Source organism: Meleagris gallopavo, chromosome Z (genome assembly GCF_905368555.1).
Source record: "Meleagris gallopavo chromosome Z, MGAL_WU_HG_1.1, whole genome shotgun sequence".
Taxonomy (NCBI): Eukaryota; Metazoa; Chordata; class Aves; order Galliformes; family Phasianidae; genus Meleagris; species Meleagris gallopavo.
This window is the reverse complement of record NC_139435.1, coordinates 41,248,962-41,272,788: the sequence shown is the minus strand read 5'-3', so window position 1 is coordinate 41,272,788 and position 23,827 is coordinate 41,248,962. Positions and strand designations below refer to the sequence as shown.

Here is a 23,827-nt window from a genome sequence, read left to right as displayed (position 1 = left end):
AGTATATTCTGGAATGGCCTCACAGACTTTTAACTAGATCACAGAAAATAGAAAATGTTCCAGATAATTTTTATTTCCCACCTTTTTGCTTTTGAGGATGGAATGGAAAATCTGCCTGCTACTCCATCTGGGAAGTCCTGCTCACCAGTTCTCCTTACCCTGAAAGTTGCCCAGTGACAGAGCAAGAGGCAATGGGCACAAACTGGAACAAGTTTAAGCTGAGCATGAAAAGAAACTTATTTACTGTGCAGTGACACAGCACTGGCACGAATTACCCAGAGAGGCTGAGGAATCTTCTTTGGAGATCTTCAAACCTGCCAGGATGTGATCCTGGGACTGGATCTGCTCACCTCCAAAGTAGAAAATCTTTGCATTCAGATGTATCACACATGGGGAAAGAGAGACATTTAGGAAAATAGTGAGAAATATTGAAGTGTAAAAAAGAAATGCAAAGGGATGTCAGAACTCTTGGCCTACAAATGCAGCTCCTACAGACAAAAAAAAAGGCAAAATACAACTTCTGTTGATAAATTAAATTTCTTCTTTCCTAGTATGATTCTAGCCCAGTAATTTGGTTTCAACCACTGATAAAAATTAATCTCATTGAAACTTTCTGCTTTACCTTCAGATTTTCTAATTTTGTTGTAGGCTTTCCAGATCTTCGTCTTAAAAATAAGAGACTGCTACCAATAAGTTAAAATAAAGACTGCAACATGTGATAGTTCTGATTACCTCCTCTAAGTGAGAGAACAGAACTGCAATTCAGAGCTGTAATTCCAGTGTTCCAGATGACAGCATGTGCCTAACTCACTGCACTTCTACCTGTCTTCATGTTAGTGCCATGTATTCCAGGTTTGTTGCTTACAAGAAAATGATGGCAGAATTATCTGCAGCGTAACTGCAAAGTGAGACATATCTACATTTGCATAGAATCACAGAACCACGTAACTATAACAGACAAGATAAAATCAGATAAGTATCATTCATTTCAATCAGTTGATCAATGAAGGGATGATTACTTAGGAAGCATCAAGCCATAACTCACTCAGTGTTTTTCATTTATGTAAACTGTATAATATTAGAAGCAGCGTAGACTGAGAATTAAATCATTAAAATGGTACTGCAACTGCAATAAAAAGCACCTTTAATAGATGCATGTTTAGATGCTTTCATTCTGTGGTTCATCACGCAAAACCTCTTGGAGTACCCAAGGCTTAGACCTGGCTGAACCATTTTTCCATGTAATTTAGATTAACTTCCAAATGTCTATGCTAGGTGGTTAAATGGCCTTCTGGCTTCAGACGCAGAGCAGTATTTTGCCTTGGGAAGTGCCATGCCCTTCTACCAGCCTTGTGGAGGGCTGGGAAGGGATGGCCAGACAGGGGACAAGGTGATGAGAGGGCTTCCAGTTGTCACCCCTCTGCTGCTAGGACTCTGCAAATTGTGCAGGGCTTGTCTTGCTTTGCAACTCTGAGCCTATTGCTGCAGGAGGACTGTGTTCAGCCACAAGGCTAGTGAGAGCCTTTGCCAAGAGCAGCCAATGTACCACATGCTTGTGTTGTGAGAGCTGTGTGCCAGGAAGGTGGGTGTGCAGAGGGCAGCAGAGCAGTGGCTGTCTGAAGAAGCATGGAGCCAGCCCAGGCGCAGCTATTCTGGGACCCCATCACATGGTCTCAGAAACATTTGAATAAGACTGGCAGCACAGCCAGTAGCTTCCCCTCAAAATAGACTGCTGCTGGGTAGCTCAACGCGGCTAGAAAGCACCCAGTCCAGCCAAGAAGACAGGAGCACTGATATCCAGCAAAAATGTCGGACAAAGCCCCTTTTGAAACAGACATGCTGACTCTCACACGGTTTGTCATGGAGAAGGGACGACGAGTCAAGGGAGCCACCGGGGAGCTGACACAGCTGCTCAACTCCATGCTGACTGCCATAAAGGCCATTTCCTCCGCAGTCAGAAAGGCAGGCCTTGCCCACATGTGAGTCCTACTTAGGTGTATGGGAAGGAGGAGGAGGTGGAGAGGCAGCTGCTTGCACCGCGAGGCTGGGAAGAGGGCAGTGTAGTCCAAGCGATTGCATGAAGGAGGTCAGGGCATGGGTTGCTAGGACTGGTAAGCAGGAGATCCCTTTTTTTGGAGCATTTTAATGTCAAGTGCAAGATAAACACTTAGACTGGCTGCCCTTCTGCAGTATGGGTCAGGATCTTGCTGTTCTCTTCATTATACCTTGTAAATGTTGGCGCTGATGTATTTCTAAGTTTATTGTGAATGTGCAGAACACCACACTGCACTGCTTCCGCTGGCAGCCAAGCACAGTGCTGAGCAGTGCCAGCCAGGGCTTCTTCTGTGTTGAGACAACAGTGTTCCGCCTGACCGCAGTGTAAGTAAAGCTCTAAAACAACAGCTCTGTGAGACAGATGTCACACATGGGTACGTTCCCTTTCTTCCTTGAGTAGTACCAGGGTTATAGGTAGGGAGTCCTAGAAAGTCCTATATGAAAAACAAATGGAATAATTTGGCATGTAGTCATTTAGGAAATCAAATGATGATTTGCTTATCGAAACGTGCAATGAATTGAGCTGTTCTTCACACAGCCAGTTAAGAATGTCCTCAGTGTGAGCCTTTTATTAGTGATCTCTCAGAAGCAGCTCAGGGATCTGGAAAGTCCTAATAAAATTCTGTATTTAAAATATGCAATTGTTGTTTATGCAGTGAAATATATATTTGTATACATCCCTGTATGTGGATGTATTCATGCATGCATAAAGAAGACATGGAAGACAGCTGTGTAAGAAAAACAATGTTTGTAATTTATCCCTTTTTTTTTCCCCCAGTGGTAACACCACAGCATATAGCACTCTGGGGTCTTTATACTTCTGCTGAGTCCTCAGTGATCTCTGTCAACCAAAAATTCAGCGTCTCATTACCGCCACAGTCACCTTACAGGTGTGGACTGTAATTTTTAGAGAGGACACAAGGTACACTGAAAGTCAGCAGCAGCCTCAGGCTCCTCTGCTATTTAAACGGTAAACTATACTTTGCCTCTATTAGGTGAATCTGAGCTGTTCTGACTTAGAGGAAGTATTGCTTCTACCTAATTTCTGTCTTTCAACATACAGCTTCTAAGTGGAGAAAACCACTGTTCAATAGACTAGAGGTAGAATAGTCCCCTTGCACACAGGGCACAGACAGTGCTACAGGAATATGCCTTTAGAAGGCAAACATCCGTTATATCAATAAGCTAATGTTTTTTTCTATTAACAGAAGCTTTCAAGTAATGACAAAGAAATATTTAAAATATCCAAACAAATGGATGAATAACATATATCATTCGAATAGCAGCAAATAGCCATGAAATTTTGGAAATTTCTGTTGCAAACTTTCAACCACAGTGACTGTCTTCCCATAAGCATCTGTGCCTTCTTCCCATAAGCAAGACCTAGGATCTTAACATTAGAGAAAAATGCAGCTAGAGTGCTCTTATTTTTTCTTGCTTCTCCAAACAGGAGAATGTGAAGTGACTTCTTTGATGTCAGTCAGATATCTCAGCATGAGTTTTTAATAGATTTGCCTTTCAAAGCTGAAGGACTTTACAAATCTATAAACTTGGTTTGGGAACCTGCCTGGAAACATGGTAATTGGAGATCGGATGCTTAGCATGCCCTGAAAATCACATTCCTTTCTAATTCCAAAATGGTAATACCTGCAACGCTCAATACTTCTGGAAAACTCAAGCAGCTTTTGGCTTTTAATGAGGGAAAAAACTTGTTCCCAGCAGCTAATGCTCGATGCTGACCTTATTCAATCCCCCTCCTTTTTTCTTTTTCGTGGTGAATAAAAATGCCATCTGGATTTCCTTCTATATTTCTGAGCTGTCCTGATTCAGCACATCAGGTTAAGAGTTCTTTTTGTTTCAGACATAGATATAAATTTCAGACATACATATGTATTACTATATTCCGCATACTCAGTATACTGATAAAATTAGGATATAGAATGGTAGCCTAATCTAGTCAACAAATGCTTCTTTATGCATTAGGGGAGAATAAACTGACTAGATCTAGAGACATGGCTTAGAATGGTCTGGAGCTCTCCCTGAAGCTTCCGTTTTTGGGGCTGGATGGAGACTTAGGGGTGGAGGACTCTCGGGAGCCCTATGCAGCTGCGTAAGCAGCAGGTGTGACCAATGGTGAATGTCCCTTCTCTGCCCTCAGAGCTGCTGCTGGCCCCTCCGGGGGCTCCGGGCAAACCTGACACCTGCCAGCAGCTGTGGGCTCTGCTCCTAGCTTCGAGAGCATCCAGAGGGGGAGCAAAGGGACACCAGTAATGCCTCAAAAACGATGCCATCGTCTTTCCTTTGTTCAGACATACTGCTGCTAGCAGCAGTAACCACCTCCCACTGCACCTTGATGGTCTGAATCCAAAGGTTTGAGGGAAGACGAGAGGACAGAGCTACCCTTACCTGTTGATTCTCTAAAAATCCCCTTCAGACGTTTTCCCTTCTCCCCAGGTTTGGCATAGCAGGCACCGTGAACGTGACCGGGGACGAGGTGAAGAAGCTGGACGTCTTGTCCAACTCCTTGGTGATCAACATGCTGCAATCCTCCTACAGCACCTGCGTGCTGGTGACGGAGGAGAACAAGGACGCCCTCATCACCCCTAAGGAGAAGCGGGTGGGTGCTGCGGGAGCCGGGCGGCGGCAGGGGGCACTCGTGCTTCGGGAGAGGGCCGGGCCGCCCCTTCGCCGAGAGCTGAGAGCGTCTGCGGCGCTGCTGCTTTGTGTCAGCACCTCGGGCGGACGGCGCGATTTCGGCAGCTGAACGCTCTGCGGAGGGAAAAATTGTTATTAGAGCTTGGAGGAGGCGGAAATTATTTCACAGTTGCTAACATACCCAACTCCCGTGTGTATATTACATTCCCTGGGCGCTGGTGTTACAGCTTTGGATTACATTAATATTTATGCGAGATAAAGTGAGTGGGAAAGCCGAAACCGTCATGGCTGCGTTTTGCATTACAGGGCTGGAGGAAACACGTGACCGCTTCTCAGGGCTCCCCCAGGAGGGATCCTATTGCTGCTCACGCTGATGTAACTGACACCCTTCTTCATGGCCTTTTTCTTCTGTCCTCAAGCCACATGTTATCAACAAGTCTTTTGGTTCCGAACGTAACAGATCAAAGCACATCTACTCAAGCAAGATGCTGGCTTCCAGAATGGCTTGTCTCCTCTGCTTTCAGACTTCTCACATGACCTGGATACAGAGGACTGCTCTTTCTGCCAGCGGACTGTGCTGTGTGAGCGGCAGTGTGCTCTCTCCCATATCCCTGGCAGAGGAGGCCAGCTGAGTCCATGGGCCAACCCTCTCCGCTGGGTCTTGTATGTCTGGAGAGCTGCATGCAAACATGGATGTGGGAGTCACCAACTGAAGGGAAATAGCAGTGCGAGACAACTGGACAGCACAATATTTAATGCTTCCCTTGCCCTTTCTATTTCAGGGTAAATATGTGGTATGCTTTGACCCTCTGGATGGCTCATCCAATATAGACTGCTTGGCACCCATAGGAACAATATTCGCTATCTACAAAAAGGTAAGAGAACAAACAAAACACAAGTGGCAGAGTTTTCTTGAGGAAAGCAAAATGGCTTGGATGTATCGATGTGTATCAGTTTCCATCCTTGATCCTTTATGTGTCTTTGGGCTCACTAGAGCCTTGCAAAGAGCAGAAGGGGTAGAACATGAGGTTCACCCATGATGAAGAGCTTTCTGAATTCCCTGGAAGGGGACTCTCAGACTTTTCTGAGTAACAGCACTTTTCCACACAGACAGGCACCTAAATAAGACCCTCCCATCATCACGCAGTGGGGTAGCTCACCTCATGGCAGAAGGGCTGAAGGCCCTCTCAAGTCTACTGGTTGGTGTTTGTCATACCGGATTCTGACCAGTGAGGGTTGAGGCTCTGCCTATGCCCAATCACTGCTAGTGCTGCAGTGGCCTCCTGGTGCACATTTCCATGCTGGTTGCAGATGGGTGTTTATGCAGATGCTAGCATTGGAGTCCAGAGGAAGCTGTCACCTAAGATGACAGGGCCTGGCCAACAGCTCCCCTTCCACAGAGTTGCACAGAGCAGCAACTGTATACCCAATTAATATATACTAATAGCTACAGTCATACCAAGTCTTATGACTTGACTGCTAATCTCCCAGCAGTTGGTGTTTTGCTTAAAATCTGAGCTCACAGTCATATGACAACAGGAGACCCTCAGCTACCATTATTTTGAAGAAATATTTACAGTTCTCATGACTGCAAAGAAATGTTTGCAGGCTCAGACACGATACTTCAAAAGTATAAAGATGTGCTTTTAAAATCATCTCTCATCTCTTAACTCATCATTTTTCAGACAGCCTTTTCTTTTACATTTTGGTGGGCAAAGCCATCATTGCCACTGAGCACACATCTGCTGATAAATCAAATAGTCCTGATAAAGCCTGAGCAGGGTCATGGCACATGCAAAATGCTGGCATATGACTTGCCATGATATCCGTGGTCAGTGCCAGCATACGCCACAGATTCTGAAACAATGTATGGCTTGAGGGATTACCTCTAGTACTTCTGACATGCCCCTTTCTGCAGGAAAGAGCTTGGAAATCCGTGCCACATGTCCTGATGGCATGCAGAAGGACCCTCAGTCTTTCCATGTATTCCTGTAAAGACCTAAAAACACTGCAGTGCTTTCCTACATTAATGTAGGCTACATTAAGTAGCTATGGAAGGCACTGTTTCACAAACACTAAACATTAGCTTTCTGTTTAGAAACGTGTTTAGGTTGCTTTGCAAAAATATAAAAGCAAATGCTTCATGTGATTCATGCAGCATGGCAGGTTGAAATACAGACTGGACTTCTCTGTAAGCTTTAGCTCACCTGTTGAGACACATTAGAACTGTGAGTTGCCCAACCTTCCCTAGACTTCTGTGGCAGAACAGAAACGTTTCCTAAAGAACTTGAGTCCTTCCCAAATACTAAGGTTTTCTATTCATTTTCTGATCTTTCTGTATTTGCCATTATTTTGTTATGTATTAATCCATTTGTTGTAAATACCTATATTCCTTTTTTTTTTTCCTTCAATGTGGGTGGATACAGTTTAGAACTTTAGAAAGAAAAAAATTTAGCTGTTTGGTATAAATTATTCATATCCATATGAAAATACTGCTTCTGTGATGAAGCATAGTTCTTTTGTAGCAGGAAAAACTTATTTTGTTAGAAAATGTTAGAAACAACACTGCATCCATGGACTTCCACTTGGGTGGAAGACTGCTGTTTCCGAAGTAGATGGTAATTAATGTGCCTTTCTCTCAAGTTAGACAATTCTACAGCAACATTATTAACTTCAGGACTATTTAATTTTTTAAAATAAGTAAATAATAATAAGAGTTTTATTAATTATTACTGTAGAAATGTTTATCCCATGGAAAGAGAATCATTTAATAAAGAAACTGTAAGTTTATCTCAATCTGTTTAAAGCACATGAAGGCTGTTTTGGAAAAGCTAGAATAATTCTAATTCAAGTGGATGACCCTTAGCACCTTTGATATTTAGTGCTTTGCAGTTCTCAGCACTGCTGATAGTCCCACATTAAAACCTTAACTCCATTTCCAAAGGCACACATTCCTGACTTATTAGCTTGAGGATAATAGAACTGAAATATTAGCTTGAGGATTATCAACACTTTTCTATAAAGATCAGACTTGGCAATACATTTCAAATCTGAAAATGATTACCCATTTAAGCAGCCTCAGGAACTACCACCTCCTTCCAGAAGAGCACTGCATTTGTTTCTTAGAGAAAAACAACCAGGAAATAAATTCCATCTTAGATTTATTTCATTTTCCATTTGGATTTTACATTCTGAATCAGGCATGTCATTGTTAAAATGATGAGAAAAGTCAGAATAGTGGAGCTGACAGGTTCACACAGAATAAGCCAGGTGAGAGGTAAGACCTTGGCAGTCATTTGCTGGCTCTGAGGTGTTCTTAGCTGGTGGAGTGTCAGGATGTGGTGGTAAGAAAGTACTTTTCGCTGGATTCCTTCTGTATTTTTTTCATGCTACTGAACTAACTATACAATTCTCAATTCACTGTCAGCATACAGACTATGAAGCTCTATTTCTTTGTCGAATTTTGATTTTAATTTGTAACAATGCCCAGTGCATCAGACGGCTTTTCTTCCCCTTCTCCATTTCATGAGGACAATTTCTTCCTTGCTTCCTTACTGCCTGCTACTTCATGTTGTCCCTCATGGGGAAGGTGTAAAGATTCAGAGCAAATGTATATTCATTAAGCAAAGGATACAAATAGAGATCTGCAAGCCATGGCTTCCCAAACCTGCTCCCTGTGCTACTGATGTCAACTCATGTGTTTCTGCAAATCTTACATGTAAAAAAAATTCAGATTCAGATATCATCTGTGGGTACCTGTATAGCCAGGCACTATCTTTCATCTGCTTCATGACAACAAGGAGCTGAAATGACTGTGTAAAAGCTTTTAATAACAGACAATGTCTATTTCAGTCATTTGCATAAAGACATAAAGAAATTTCATTACCTCCATCTCATACTCAAAACACAGCAAAAAGGAAGACTGTCTGTGCACCAGAAAGAAGTGAAAACATTCATCAGCTATCAGAGTGAGCGTAAATCTCCAGTTTGTTTCACAGTGCATGGCACTTGGTAGGACAAAGCTCCTGCAGTGCTAACAGAGAAATACCAGCTGATCATAGCTTTTTTACATTCCAACAAGCTCTGCAAACTGTTTGTTTGAGACTGAACTTTTTTCCTTCCTTCCAGAAGCTGTTTATACACCATGTTCTATAAAACAAAAATCTTTGACCTATTTACATAGAATTATATTTCTTTAAATGAGGAAAGCATACAAAAAAAGACAATAAGAAGCGTAGTATGTTTGCAACTGGTTGTGTAAATGTATGTTTAATTCTGCACATAATGTTCAAACAATCCATCTATTGTCAGCAACCAGTGCCATTAATGTTGAGGTGTATGTGCAAGGGTGATACAGTTTTGAAAGAGAAGATGCTGCGAAGGGTATAATAGTTGGTTCTTAAAAAGAACTGTTTGGCAAACAATTAACAGCTAGTTAAATAGTAAACAGTCAATATTCCCATCTCTGATACATACAGACAGACTTTTAAACTTCATCACGTGTGTAACTTTCTGAATAAGTAGTTTTGCACAAAATAATTCTAAAGGACTTCATACTAGGTGTATTTTTACATATTGTATTTCATGAGGATCTAACTCGCAACTAGTTGGTTTTTTTTTCAGAGAAGATTTGATGACATAGTATTAAAAATAATTGTAAGCAAAATGTAGGTACAAGATCAGTAAAATAAAGTAACAAATTCTTTCAACCAAAGTCTTTCAGTTGAAAATAAAAACATTCTGGAGATAAATCACTGTCCTCAGATATTTTGAAAGATGTACTTCTGATGTCACATATGTCTGCTTTCCTATAGATGTGGTATTCTATGGTGAACAGGATTCCAAGGTTACCCCAACCTTGCTGGGACCTGGTGGAAACTCTGAGAGTTTCTTATCAGAGCAGAAAATGTTTCTTTTTGTTGGTGTGGGAGGTTGTTTTTCTTTGGAAATAACTCTGGTAGACATTCGTGATTTTTTAAATAATTAACTTGATATTTATCAAATATTTGATTTTCTGCACAAGACATTCTCCAGTGGTTTTTATATTTTAACAAGATCTTTTTGGCTAGGCCTGCTATTTCTATTTAGCTGCTACTCAATCTAATCAAGCCCATGCAAACACTGAGAAACTGTATGAATTTGAAATGATAAAACGCTAAATCAGCTCCTCAATAATAAAGGGTCTGAGCAGATTCTCATTTTAATTCCCAGTTAACCAGTATCAAACTTCCACAGTAACTCCACCACAAATGACAAACTCTTTAGGAAGCATCAGTATCAACCATTCTTAACCCATGTTGTAGTCAGGAAGAGCAGGCTGGGGCCAGCCAATCTCCGCTAAACTGTTCCTGAGGCACACCTGTGGAGCTGGCTAGAATTTTTTTGCGCCTGGTCTGCTTGGCATGTTCTTCTTCAGTAATAACTTAGTACCAAATGGCAACATGAGAGATAGAAACTGATGACAGATTAAAAGCCTGAAGTAAAATGCCATGTGAAAGTTCTGTGCAATTACATATGCAAACCTACATTTGCACACACATTACTATGTAAAGATGTTTTTCCTGCTATATATTATGAGCAGTTATACTGTCACTTCAGTTACCTGTCTCTTCATCAACAGAGACAAAGGCATAATCTCGGCTTCACTGCCTTGTAACATCTGTCCTTTTACTCTGCCTTAATGGAAGCAATTTCTATGCAGTGCAGTGTGTGCAGTATTAGTTATCACACTCATCTCACAGTTACTCCTTTAGACTGAAATCAGTATGATTGCTTATGTTTAAATTTATAGAAAATTAGTAGTTTTGTTCTGTCTCAGATTTATGATGATCTTGAGTTAATATACTAGGCTGCATTGCTCAGGTATCAGTTTTGTGGCAGATATCATACGGATTGAATTATATGCATGAAATGACAAATTCACCTCGCCCTGCCCAAGCACGCACATTTACTTGTGGTGAACTTACCTTAAACTAGTGAGAACAGTCTCTATTTTGATTCCTTCAAAGGGTAAGACACAAATAAGTAATCTATCCCAAGCTATTATTTCAGTGTTGTTTTTATTGTTTCTTACAGTAATTTAACCTCCAGTCCAACGGTAATTTGTCTTTAGGAGACAGATGACGAGCCCTCTGAAAAAGACGCTTTGCAGCCTGGGCGCAAAATTGTTGCTGCAGGCTATGCCCTGTATGGCAGTGCTACGCTGGTTGCCCTCTCTACTGGGCAAGGAGTGGACTGCTTCATGCTGGATCCGGTACAGTCCTGATGTTAATAACATTGCCACATTGTCTTTTAGAGCTTCCCATGGTTGAGTCTGCTCGCTTTTGTTCCTCGTTGTGTCTGAAACCTAGGTAATCTATGCTGTTCTCTTGTCACCTTCATCCTGGAGCGTCATTCTGCCATCTTACTCATGCTGAATAATTCATGAGTATGTTTGTTGCACTGCCTCTGCTTGATTTCTTTGCTCTGTGAGTTAGATTTTAAGTCAAACGGCATTTGAGTCCTTGTTCATTCAAATCAGACTGCTGGTTTGCACAGAGAAACACTGCAAAAGACTCACTTTAAACAGTATTTTTGCTCAACTTGAAGGATTCCTGATGTTTTCTTGGTTTTGCTTCTTGTCTGCTATAGAACCTCAAGATGTTCAGTGTTTTATCTGGGGCAGGGAACGCTTGTTGATAGAGGTTAGGTGGAGTGATGCCTGAATTCCTGAGTGCAAAGTAGCTTTATGATTAAGTCCTCCAGGCTGCATACCCAGCAATTTGCAAAAGCTGAACTGCAACCACTCAAGCAGACTTGTGCTGCTCATTGCTGCTCAGCCCTACAAATGTTGCTGGAGGAATGGAGGAGGCTTCTTGTTTGAAAAACTGGCTTTAGATTTAGGCAATAATGTAGAAGTTGTTTTTAATAAAATGGTGCATTACAAACAAATCTTAATCTTTATAAAGAAGCTATATACAAACAGGAAGAACAGGATATGAACAGATCGGATAGTGTGAAGGTGGAGGCTGTGCTCCAACTGCAGAAAGCAGCATGTGGAAGGAACTGGCATTCTGGAAGGAACTTTAAGATATTTACACAAGACAGTCAAGTGGAACTCAAAAAGCAAAGGAGAATATAATTTATTCATTTGTAACCTTGTGATCTGTGACACAAACATTCTATATGTTTTCAGGGTTGACTGGTGTTGCTAACTAAGCTAGTTATTAAAGGCAAACTGCTTTTTGCTTATACTACCGATGAAACAGGTTTTCATTAACTTTAAACAGAGTCTGTGCTCTGTTTGAATACTGTGAAGTTTTACACAAGACTGGTGCTGAAAGGGCCAAGCTGTGCTGGTATGTCTGCTGCTGCTACTGTGAGAACTGCCAAGGGAAGCAACAAAGCATTCTGCTGCTTGCTCATAATTGATCTTCCCTGTTATTCTGTAGGGTCTCGGAGAATTTATTCTGGTTGATAGAGATGTTAAAATCAAGAAGAAAGGGAAGATTTACAGTCTCAATGAAGGTTATGCAAAGTATTTTGATCCTGCAATGACGGAATATTTAAAAAAGAAGAAATTCCCTGAGGTAAGAACATATTAGCACTGTATCCAATATACTGTTTGCTGGTTAGTACTGCCTTGCATACAGTCCAGAGTAATGGGAAGGGATTTGAAGACATCTCTGAATTCAGCCCCTTGTAAACATTTGGTCCCGTTTTGGGTATGTATCTGCTCTGTTGGCTTCTAGTACCCTGACTTCTTTTGTAACTTACTCTTTAATAAAGAAACTCATAGCTTGTTCACTACTGCATGGAGGAAACTATGCTGTAAATGAAAAATCATTTAAAAAACAAGAGCAAAAAAAAAAAACAGCTCAGAAAACATGCAAGGGAAATGTGGCCATACCCTTGTTTTCTATCATAGCTGAATATGCAGCTCAGTCATTTATGCAGCGGTGCATAATGGATTTAGATTCAACTCACAAAAGGGGCTACCAGGGATTTAGGTGGGATCGCCTTCATTTTCTTGCATTTGGAAAATGTGGCATAACTCTTACACTGTCTATATGTGTCATAAAGACCATGAAAATACTCACAGGTTGGAAAAAAGTAGGGGAAAGGTTAAGACACAATTTCACCGTCCTCTATTGTTAAGAAGATTATACTGTATCATTCAGAGAGAGAAAGCTGAGAACATCCCTTACCTGATGAGTGTTATCATGAGAATATGCAGCTCTCTATGTTCTAGGGAGGACACAGTACAGTCTCTCAGTGGGGAAATTGGAAAGCTATCTGGAAAACATAGCTATGTGAGTAAGTCATAACAAAATACGGTGAAGTGTCATCACTCAGAATTGAATTTGTCTAGGAAGATGATTTTAATGCTTTCCTGTTAGAAAAGCTCCCTGGATTATTACTTTTTAAGCTATTACTTGTCAAGAATTCTTGAAAAGAGCTTATGTAAAAAGTGTATCCATTAGAAAGCTGCGGAGTGCCATACCAGGAAGATTTCAACACAGTATTCTGAGAAGCTCCTGCTGAGCTGAAAATCTAGATATACTGCATTGAAGATAGCAGCAATGCTGATCTCTTACCTAAGTCTCTTTCCCATGTTACTCAGATTGTCACTACAGAGGAAATCACACCGTCTTATATATATATTCCTTGAGATTGTTTTGAAATGTGAAAGTTTCAAAGTTAGGAGAGGAGTGGAAGCCCAGTGGAAGCCCAGATTTTCATACTTCCTAAAAACTGGCCAAGCTGGGAAAGAGAAAGCTATCTGTAGTCATTCTGCTCACACTGTGCTGAGATATGTGTTCATTCTAATGCACTGACAATGGATTTATTTGTTTGTGTTTTTATAAACCAGTCCAGTGTTTAAAAAAAACAAAAAAACCCACATTAAATAATCAATGCCAATAATCATAGAATCACAGAATCACAGAATAATAGATTTAAAGTATCACAGAATCACAGAACCATAGTATCATAGAATGACTTGAGTTGGAAGGGATCTTCAAGCCTATCTTGTTCCAACTCCCTCCAATGGGCAAGGTCGTCAACCACTAGATCAGCATCCCCAGAGCCCCATCACACCTGGCCTTTAACACCCCAAGGGATAGGTCAGCCACAACTTCACTGGGCAGCCTCTGCCAGGGCCTCATCAACCCCAATATAAGGAATTTCCTCCTAATGTCTAATCTCTAAATGTCTCTCCTTCTATTGTAAAGCTGTCTCCTCTTGTCCCATCTACCTTGTAAAAAGTCAGTGCATTCTTGCTCCCCTGAAGTACTGGAAGGTTGCAGTGATGTCCCCCTGGGGACTTCTCCAAGCTAAACAAACAAGCCCAACTCCTTCAAACTTTCTTCATAGGAGAGGTGCTCCAACCTTTTGATTTTGTTTGTGGTTGTCCTCTGAACCTGTTCCAACACACCACATCTTTCTTGTGCTGGGAGGGGGGGTCTCATGAGGGAAAGAGCCAAAGGAAACAATCCTCCTCCCTTTCCCTGCTGACCACCCCTCCTCTGATGCAGCCCAGAATATGTTGGTCTTCCAGGCTGCAAGTGCACAGTGCTGGTTCATGCCTAGCTTTTTGTCCTCCAGAACTCCCAAGTCCTTCTCATTGGGGCTGCTCTCATTGAGTTTTTCTCACAGTCTATATGCATACCTGGGACCACCCTGACCAAAGTGCAACACCTTGCACTTGGCCTTGTTGAACCTCCTTAAATCCATGTGGGCCCACTTTGGAAGCTTGTCCTTTGAATGGCATCCCTTTCTCTGCCAACTGCACTACTCAGCTTGGTGTCATCAGCAAACAAGCTGAGAGTGCACTCACTGAATGAATTTGATAATTTATGTAGTAGATAAAGATACTAAATACGGGTCCCAAGATGGATGTTTGGAGGACACCACTCATCACCAGCCTCCACGTGGACACTGAATTAACCACAAACAAAACTAATCCACTGAATAGTCCAGACTCCAAATCCTTATTTCTTCAATTTAGAGATAACAATTCAGTATAGGACCACATCAAAGGCCTTGCGTAAGTCCAGATGAACAACATCAGTTATCATTCTTTAGCCCACTGCTACCACTTCAGGTGTGCTAGCTGTCTTGGGTCACCTTTTCATTTTACATGTGTCTTAACATCTCTTCCTAGAGGATCTGTTCCACAGTCTTCCTAGGCACAGCCATGAGGCTCATTGGCCCATAGTTCCCCTGGTTTTCCTTTCTCTCTTTCATAAAAGTAGGAGTGATATTTCCCTTTTTCCAGCCACTGGGGGCTTCATCTGACAGCCAGGACTTTTCAAATATGATGGAAAGTGGCTTGGCAACCACATTTACCAACTCCTTCAGGACGTTGGGATGTATGTTGTCCAGTCTCATAGACTTGTGCATATTCATTCTCTTGAGGCAGTCTTAGACTTGCACTGCTAGTACATTGGAAGGGATTTTTCTCCCCTAACCTTCACTGAGAGGTTCAGGGTCATGAGAGGTGTGGGAAGCTTGAATGACAGTGAAGGCTGAGACAAAGAACTCATTGAGTTCTCTCTCTCTCCATGTCTATTGAAGTCCTGAAGTTCAGGTCCTGACTCCAAGCCACAATTCTGGCTGCCTGAGAGGGGTCAATGCACTGATGTTATGGGCCGCAATGCACAAGTAATTCTACAAGTTCCTGCTACAACTCAGCTACAGCTACATTGGTACTGCACCCTCAGCATATAACCCAACTGGAGTACTGCACAGATTTGATGTGGGTCTCTCTTTCTTCAGCATGCAGAAGGGCAGTGGGGAGTATATGCTGGACATACAGTGCATAAAGGTCTGTGACTTTAGGGAGGACTGACTGTCTCCCATTGTGTGGGGCTTGAGAGATATCTCAACGAGGAGGACCACTCTCACTCTATGGCCTTCTGGCCATTATAAACCAAGAGGCGAAGCAACAATATCAGCCCTTATTAACTTTCTTATACTTTTTCTCCCTTTGATCCATTCTATTTTCCCTCTGCACTGTATATTGGGCACCACTGTGCTAAAAAAAAATGTTTTTGCACAGATTTCATTCCATCTTTTCATCCAGTAATGGTTCTAGGACCATAGCACCTAGTCGACACTGAGTGTCTGACTGTTATGCCACTCATCTTTATCTTAGCTTAGAATCATAGAATGGCTTAGGTTGGACCAATTCCTACCCCCTGTCATGGTTAGGGATACCACTGTGACATCAGGCTGCTCAGGGCCCCATCCAACCTGACCTTGAACACCTCTAGGGACAGGGCATCCGCTGTTTCTCTGGGCAGCTTGTGTCAGTGTCTCACCACTCTCATATGAAATAATTTTTTCTTTGTAACTAATCTAAACCTCCAGGCTAAACAACCCCATCATTCACAGCCTTTCTTCATGGGAGAGGTTCTCCATCCCTTCCTGGAACCATGTGAGGTTGAATGAGTCTTATTGCAGATGTTGACAGAGAGTCATGCCATGGAGACTCCTTGGTTAAGGACTCATCTTAGCAAAGCCATCAAAAACTTACCATAAAATACAGGAGATATTCTTCTGCCAGCCAGTCCAGCGGTGTGCAAGAGATTTAAAAAAGCTAAGAAGAGCATCATGTTTTTGTCACCATAAATGTATGTAGAGGGAAGCATGCAGTCCATTGCTGCTGCAGTCTAGAAAAGATTTCTGCCAGTCCACTCTCCTAGTTGTGATAGTTATGCAAGAAAAACATTGTCTTGAGCTGCTACTGCAGAGGAATGTAGTTTTCAGATATCTGTAGAATAAAAAAGTGAGAAAATGTCTTCCATCACATTGTGAAGAGAAAAAATCACAATATCTGTCTGTTATGAGCCACATTTTTTCCCTGGTTTAAGCAAAAAAAGTAATGCAAAGGATGAAACCAAGAGCAATAACAAGGTTCCTTAAATGCCACAAATGCAGGTGAAGGGAACATCAAGGTTCTCCAACTCTTTCATTAACATCAGTTATAACATTGCAAAGTTCCCACTGGGCAAACGCTGCTTGGCACTATTCAGATCTTTAGTTGAGCTTCCCTAGCGTTCTTGCTGTTATTTTGTTAGAGAGGAAAGCCTGGACAATGGGCCAACAATTGCGCAACACCTATTTACCTTCTCATTTGTAGGAAAAATATATGATTGACCAAACTGGAGAAGCAAGAAGTAGCATACCTAGTAACTAAAAGGATTGTTTACTCCTCCTAAGCAGGTAGCTGGATGCTAAGGGAAGTGAAAATTTTGTTTTAGTCTGCAGTTCAAGTAATTACTGTACCAGAATGGAGTGATTTCTCTTCTGTACTTTTCTGAGTACAGTCTCAGCTCTGTGTTTCTAGAAGAAGAATTTCTGTCAGGGTAAGCAAAACAAATGCTCAGTGGACTCCTATTAGCCTCACTTTACATTGTCCATATAAATTATGGAAGTGATCTACATATGAACAGGAGATCTAGCACATCCCAAACGTGTCTGATGCTTTGTACACAGAGTGGCTCAGTTGTGCAGCTCATGCTTATTAAGTTGTATGCTTGTGGGCTGAAAATTCCCTATCTGATAATGACATAAAAGCAGTTCAAAGCATGGCCTGCTTGTGATCAGTATCCTATAACTTTTTGTGAGGTTTAACAAACTTTTCTTGAAACTTTGCACTCTTCCTTTGTTGTTGTTGGTTTTATTATTATTATTATTATTATTATTTAGGGAGAAGTTTAAACTATTATAATGTATTTCCATGAACAATGTATTTTCCAAAACTACATTTGGTCTCTTGAAGTCACCTCTAAAGATGTTTTTGTCTGGCCTCAGATTTTTATATCTGCAAAGTCACAAGTGCAAAGTACTATGAGCCAGAGAAGCTACTGTTAGAAGATGTGATTGTTTGAGTATAGGCCATGGAAATTTCAAGATTGAATACTTGAAATCATTGTTCAATTGTACCTGAAATAGTATGACCAGGACTCAGGCTTAAGCAAAACGTAATATAAAGCTCCAAGCTGTGTCTTACCTGTGTATACCCTTTTTTTATTGCTTATACAAGAAAGAAGTGTGGAAAGTAGCGCAAGAACAGCTGAACAAGGATTATGACTTAGGCTGTTCTCTATTCCTGTTTTACTACCAGCTGCAACATCTAAGTCTCTCATGCTGACACTCAGACCTCGAGTTCCTAGTGTTGTATTGCATTATATTGTATAAATTCATGAGAATCTGTTCCCATTTTAAAAGACAGTGAGTATAAAAACTTTGCAGCTGCACAGAACAATTGGATAAAGTGATTGCAAAATAAAATATGTTTTCCTTTATCTGTATTTTCCCCTCTTACTTCTGCTTTTCCTCTCACTTGACTTTTTTTCTCTCCTGGTCACCTCATGATTTTGCTGGCTAATTTGTGACATCTGGGTTCTTGGAGCTGGCACTGCTAAACAAGTTCTCACTTTATATGTTTCTCTAAAACTAGTACTGGTTGTAGAAAGCACTGAGATCTTTTATTAGACAACTGGTTCAAACAGAAAAAACATACAGAGGTCATTTCAAACTTCTAGAATTTCAACATGTATATACACTGATTTTCTAGGGGAGGCCAAAATTTCATCCCCACTCTGTTGAAGACAGTGTGAGAGATATGAAAAGACCATCGTACTGCCTGACATATGAGCTTTCAAAAAGCTTTTATTCATTTTACATCTGTATTGTGTATTTCTTCTTTGCAAACATAGGGTGATGCTTTATTTTTCTTACAGTGGAGCTTATTGCTTTTATTTGTGCAAGTTACCTTGCTTTTCTTCTGAATTTTTTATCTGTTTGTGGGTGGGTTTTTTTGTTTTTTTTTTTTTAATGGTCAGCAAACCTGAAACTGGTGTGAATTTCTCCCTTATTGCGCTCACTAAAATGACCTTTCTTTCAGTAATGTCAATTTCTATTCTGAGAGCAAGGAAAACTACATTCATGAATAAATTCCTATTATCTCCTAATCTAAACTCCACAGTGAATGCTGTGACCATCTTCACAACCTGAAAATAAGTTAAAAGGAAAAGGCTGAGTCCTCTGGGAACAGTCTAAACTTGTAGTGAAAAGTGATATTCATCCTCATACCCTGGCTTAGGGAGCTGTGACAGATCAGAAGTCAAATGGGTACCTTGTTCTGATAACATGAGGAAGCTTTCATTCTTTTTTATCACTTGCATTTTCACAGGATAGCAATTGATACCAAGTTGTTGTGCACTCAAATTACAGACAACCTAGTTTTCACACTGTGAATAGAGCACTTCAAAACACTTATTTTAGAATCTCATCACTAAGTCTCACAAAAGTCTAAACTTCAGACTGGTTTACACCTTTACAGTGTCAATAAACAACAGATTATTTAAGTTGTTCTGATACCTGTTTTGTAACAAAACAACATTTTCCTGTGCTACTAGCTGTCCAGCCTGGTAGATATAATGCTTCATTTGTATGTTTTTCAGGATGGAAGTTCCCCATATGGTGCCAGGTACGTGGGCTCCATGGTAGCTGATGTTCACCGTACATTGATGTACGGTGGGATCTTCATGTATCCTGCCAATCAGAAGAGTCCTAAAGGAAAGGTAAATCATTTGACTTCTTCTCTGGTAATCTTGGTCAAATTAATACCTCTGGTTTTCCCGGAGATGGAAAGAAATAATCAGATATACAAACAGATAATAATTTCCCACATGTAGAGAGTATTGTTAACAGACATGATGGTCAGCAATTCAATTTAATAAAGAAGTTTAGACAGTTGTCAACTTAGGCGAGAAATGTTCCTTTCTGTTTTTATATTACAGACTGATCAATATTTTTCACTAAAATCAAAGGCTTTACTCATTTTTCTAATGAAAATAATTTCAGTATGATAGAAGCCACTGAGATTCCTATCCACAGCTAGCCAATAAAATGTTGATCAGAGGGAAACCTCTGCCCTTTTTGCTGGCAATTAAGAGTCCAGAGGGGATATGCTGAGCTCTCCAGGGTTTTGTTCAGTGCTAGATAGCTGGGCTTGTCACCTGCTGTTTCCAAAGGTGCTGAACTTGCTACAATTAGCACTGAAAACTCAGGTTTCTACTAACTGAGCAAAAAACCAGTCAGTGGAAGGTCAGATTTGTGTGCATTTAGATAAATATTCTGTGCATATATTCCATTTGTATACTTGTACAGAGCACACTGTCTTAATGCAGTGCAATGCAATGCAATGACTCCACATGCAATGTAGTGACTTCACAAATGTGCTGGACCACATACCGTAGTCAACCTCAACTTTTCTTCTGCCTTTATTATCAAATTTCTAAAACAAGTTATTTTAAGAGCAGTCTCTGTAGATAGCTGACTTGTGGACCACAAGTAACCTGCAGCTCATATTTAGAAAATGAGTAGTTCAATGTGTAATAGATTAGTCACAGAGTTCTGACTCCAAGACTTCATTCCTCCCATGTCAATACCAGAGTTAAAGCCTTATATTTGATTGCATTTACATCTTTGGTTGGCATGTGCAGAAATTTGTGTTCTTAAAACTATTTGCCCTATCTCTTATGCATGTGTCAGAGCATACTGGTGTCCATAGTTCTTTAGTGACTGAGGACTACTTGTTGCATCTTTGTGAAAGTGTATTTACCAGAAGAGCAGCAGATCCTAGAGATCTAGGAAATGAGGAGAACAGGAAAACAACAGAATACACAACAGAAAAGAACTGCATGTCTGTCCAGGCAAATTTGATTTAGATATACAGTACAGCAATTACACTATTGCCTGAAGGAAAACCACTTTTCTTTAGACATGTAGTCACAATGAAGAAACAAAAAACACGTTTCCATATTGGTACTACTTCTGTTTTCTGACTCTTTCAAAAGCTGGCGTAAGGAGAACAATGGAGACTGTTGGACCCACATTAACTTGCAGATGGGGTTCTTGTACCAAAAACAGCATTTCAGTGGGCTTTAAAGATAAGAATGATGGTAGTATGTGTTATTTAGGTTTCTGGTATGTCGCTGTTTTATTTCAAAGACAGTGATAAAGGAACTATAGGTAGCAAAGTCCTACATCCAACCCATTTCTTTTCCTTTCTCTACAAGTGCATTCTGTAACATTTCCTTTTCTTCAGAAACCATTGTCTTTTGCACATGTGAAAAGTCTTTTAAATATAATATCAAGTAACAGTGCAGTACAGGAGAAACTCTGACAACAAAAAAATCAGCTAAAACTAGAGGCAACGTTTGTTAAAAAATAACTAGTTGTCCTTTATATTCTTATAAATACATGAGATATATACATAATACATAAATACATTATAAATAAATATAAAGAATATTTTGGCATAAATTCTAAACAAGTTTGCATTTAACTGGCACACAAGCACAAAAGAGGTAACATTTTTAAAGTTGTGAACAAATACTGTGGTTTACCCATCTCCATACTAAGCGTGATAATTTACTTATAAAATTACTCTAGTTACCTTTGAAAACAGAGTTACTATCTGAATGAATTCAAGCTACAGTATCTATTCACATTTCTGAAGAACTGCAACCAAAACCTGAAATTTGAAACTGGGAGCATCAAGTTTCAAGCTCTAAAATATCCTGACCAAACGCAATGTGATTACCCCACTCTTTGAGATAACAAATAAAGCCTATACATTAGTAGAGCCTTTGGCTTTCCGTCCCCAGGAATATTACCTTAGCTTGCTACAGTATTTTGCTCATGTCTATGGGCTCAACAGCTACTTTTGACATCTTTGACAAAACACAGCTTCAGTGATGATTCACTGATACAGGAGTCTGTCAGCTTGGAAACCATGGTGTTGATGTGTGGAGTCAAAACACAAACTATGAAGGGAGATGAACAAAGGGAAGAAGAAGGGACTGATGAGAGAGAAACATTGCTACTTACGTCAAGAGGCACTTCATACAAAATTGGCCAAATTCACAGCTCACATTCTGGTAATGCACTGGTAATTCTGGTAATGTAATTACTCCACCAAAGAGTTACATGTTCTTTCTTTGTTTCTTTCTAGCTCCGACTTCTCTATGAGTGCAACCCAATGGCCTTCATCATCGAGCAGGCAGGTGGGATAGCAACTACAGGGACAGAGGCAGTGCTGGATGTAAAACCTGAGGGCATCCACCAGAGAGTTCCTCTTATTCTTGGTTCTCCAGATGATGTGCATGAGTATCTTGCTTGTGTACAGAAACACCAGAAGAGCAGCTAAAAGCTTTTCCACTTCAGACTTTGCTTGTCTGTCTTTAGTGCACAGTAAAAATATTCCTTTCAAGTTGGTGGATTCTAGCATTTCAACACTTACCTCTCAGTGAATATCCCACTAAAAGAGAGCAAGAGAAATAGTGAGAATGGCTGATGGGAAAAGCAAATGTTTCATTTCTCCACGCAGACAAGTGTGAAAATCCTTTCATTCTGATTTATGCAATCAAATGTAGAAACAGAAGCCTAATTAATAAACAGAAGCTACATACTTTACATAACATTAACAAAAAGAAGGGAATAGTGTCAACAGTCCCATTTGATCTGAAGTTAGACATCTGACACTACATGAATGGCATTTTTTGTGACATGATTTTCATATTGACATTTACAATACTGTTATCTGGATTTTCTGCCAGAAATTCTGTTGCAGATGCTTTTTATTTAGTCAGCTCAGAGAAGACCAAAAGTTTTGTGGTGTTTGAAACAGTGTTTTCAAGCTCCAAATGATATGTCATGGATAATTAATAAAGATGAAAAAGTATTGACGCCACCAAGGAATGTCAGTTTTTATATGAATGGGAAGATGTCTGATGTTATGTACAGACGTGTAAACTTCAATGATACAAATTAAAATAAACCATTGCTGCAAATGTGACACTGGAATCATACCTATTTTCCATTTATCCACAGTCCACTGCAACAGAAGGTGAGTTATTGCACCAAAAGCATTGGTGCACCTCCATTTTCAAAATGTTCTCATTTCGGATTTACATTTGCCCTTTTCTACACCTCACCATTCTTAGCTATCTCTACTGGTGCCTTGACACTGCCAAAGGAGAACTGGAATGAGCTCTGAGATTAGCAAGCATTTGCTGAGCAATGAGAGAAAAAAGTCTTAATTAAATGAAATCTGTAATTATGTTAAGCAAAAAGAGTGAAACCAGATATTTAGGACACTTCAAGCATATGGCACTCTAATTCCTTTATTACCCCTGTCTCCTGCAGCTCTTATCAGCATCTTATTAGATGGACATTTCTTTTGATCATCTTGTCTTAAGCAATTCCTGCCCCATCTGCTCATTTCCTGCTCCATGCTCCCAGCCATGCTCAGATGAGGTTTGATTAGGACCTCACCGTGAACTACATCAGGACATGGACAGAAGTTAAAAATACTCCCGGCAAGAAACCCAGGTGGTTATTTTTAAACTTACAAGTATGTTCTATTACTCAGAGAGAAGTCTCACATTGAATAAATGCAGGCATAAAATTATAGGGAATGGGTATTTACTTGCAGGCATTGTTATCACAGAGGCTTGGTTGTGATTTCAGTACTACCTCAGCATTCTACCTATAGCTCTCTATCTGGTTCTCTGTGTCACCTGCCTACGACCAGCATGTACACCATGTACTTCTTACTCTGTACTTTGTTATGTGCTTCCTGAAAATCTGCTATCAACAACAAAACACAGCAACACTTAAATCCTGGAGAGTGAAGTGGAAGCAGAAGAAGCTGGGAAGTTGTAGGTGACAGCCAGAGGAACTATATCACAGAGAATGTAAATGTGTACTCCGACCATGAGAGCTCATGCACACTGTATGTATATATTTATACGTATATGTAGTTTCTTTCTCTCTTCCCCCACATCTCCATATAAACACACCTGTAGCAGGTAAATTCAGCATTACATTGAGAAATCCTGTTGCATTTCTAAAACAGGAAATCTAAACCCAAGCATAATTTGAGATTTATCTCAGATGTTTGCAATACCTGTGCCACATCAGAAGTGGGGTCACTAGTATCTGCCCTGTTTCCAAGGGCCAGGAAGGAAGACTTGGTAATCCCCTGAATAACCACAGTGACTCTAACCACTGCTTTTAGGGACATGCTGAGATAAAGATCATGTTGTGGTTGGTATGC

At 40.5% G+C, this 23,827-nt stretch overlaps 1 protein-coding gene across 2 annotated transcripts; it reads left to right on the top strand.

The window, feature by feature from the left end:
* The first annotated feature begins 1,731 nt into the window (after positions 1-1,731).
* Positions 1,732-22,554, top strand: LOC100546836 (fructose-1,6-bisphosphatase isozyme 2). Of its 2 annotated transcripts, XM_010725821.4 has the most exons (7): positions 1,732-1,979; positions 4,510-4,672; positions 5,493-5,585; positions 10,823-10,963; positions 12,141-12,278; positions 19,164-19,283; positions 21,722-22,554. In XM_010725821.4, the coding sequence occupies exons 1-7, from the start codon at positions 1,807-1,809 to the stop codon at positions 21,914-21,916; spliced, it is 1,023 nt and encodes a 340-aa protein (XP_010724123.1). In that variant the 5' UTR covers positions 1,732-1,806; the 3' UTR covers positions 21,917-22,554. The 2 variants fall into 2 exon arrangements, with proteins under 2 accessions (XP_010724123.1, XP_010724124.1); XM_010725822.4 differs by lacking the exon at positions 10,823-10,963 and having other exon boundaries at positions 1,751-1,979.
* Positions 22,555-23,827: the final 1,273 nt, after the last annotated feature.

Bases quoted from the DNA above. Each gene is read 5' to 3' on its own strand.
- LOC100546836 (XM_010725821.4), top strand. From the start codon at position 1,807: ATGTCGGACAAAGCCCCTTTTGAAACAGACATGCTGACTCTCACACGG. The intron at 5,586-10,822 runs GTAAGAGAACAA...ATTTGTCTTTAG, and splicing joins TATTCGCTATCTACAAAAAG to GAGACAGATGACGAGCCCTC. The intron at 19,284-21,721 runs GTAAATCATTTG...GTTTCTTTCTAG, and splicing joins AGAAGAGTCCTAAAGGAAAG to CTCCGACTTCTCTATGAGTG.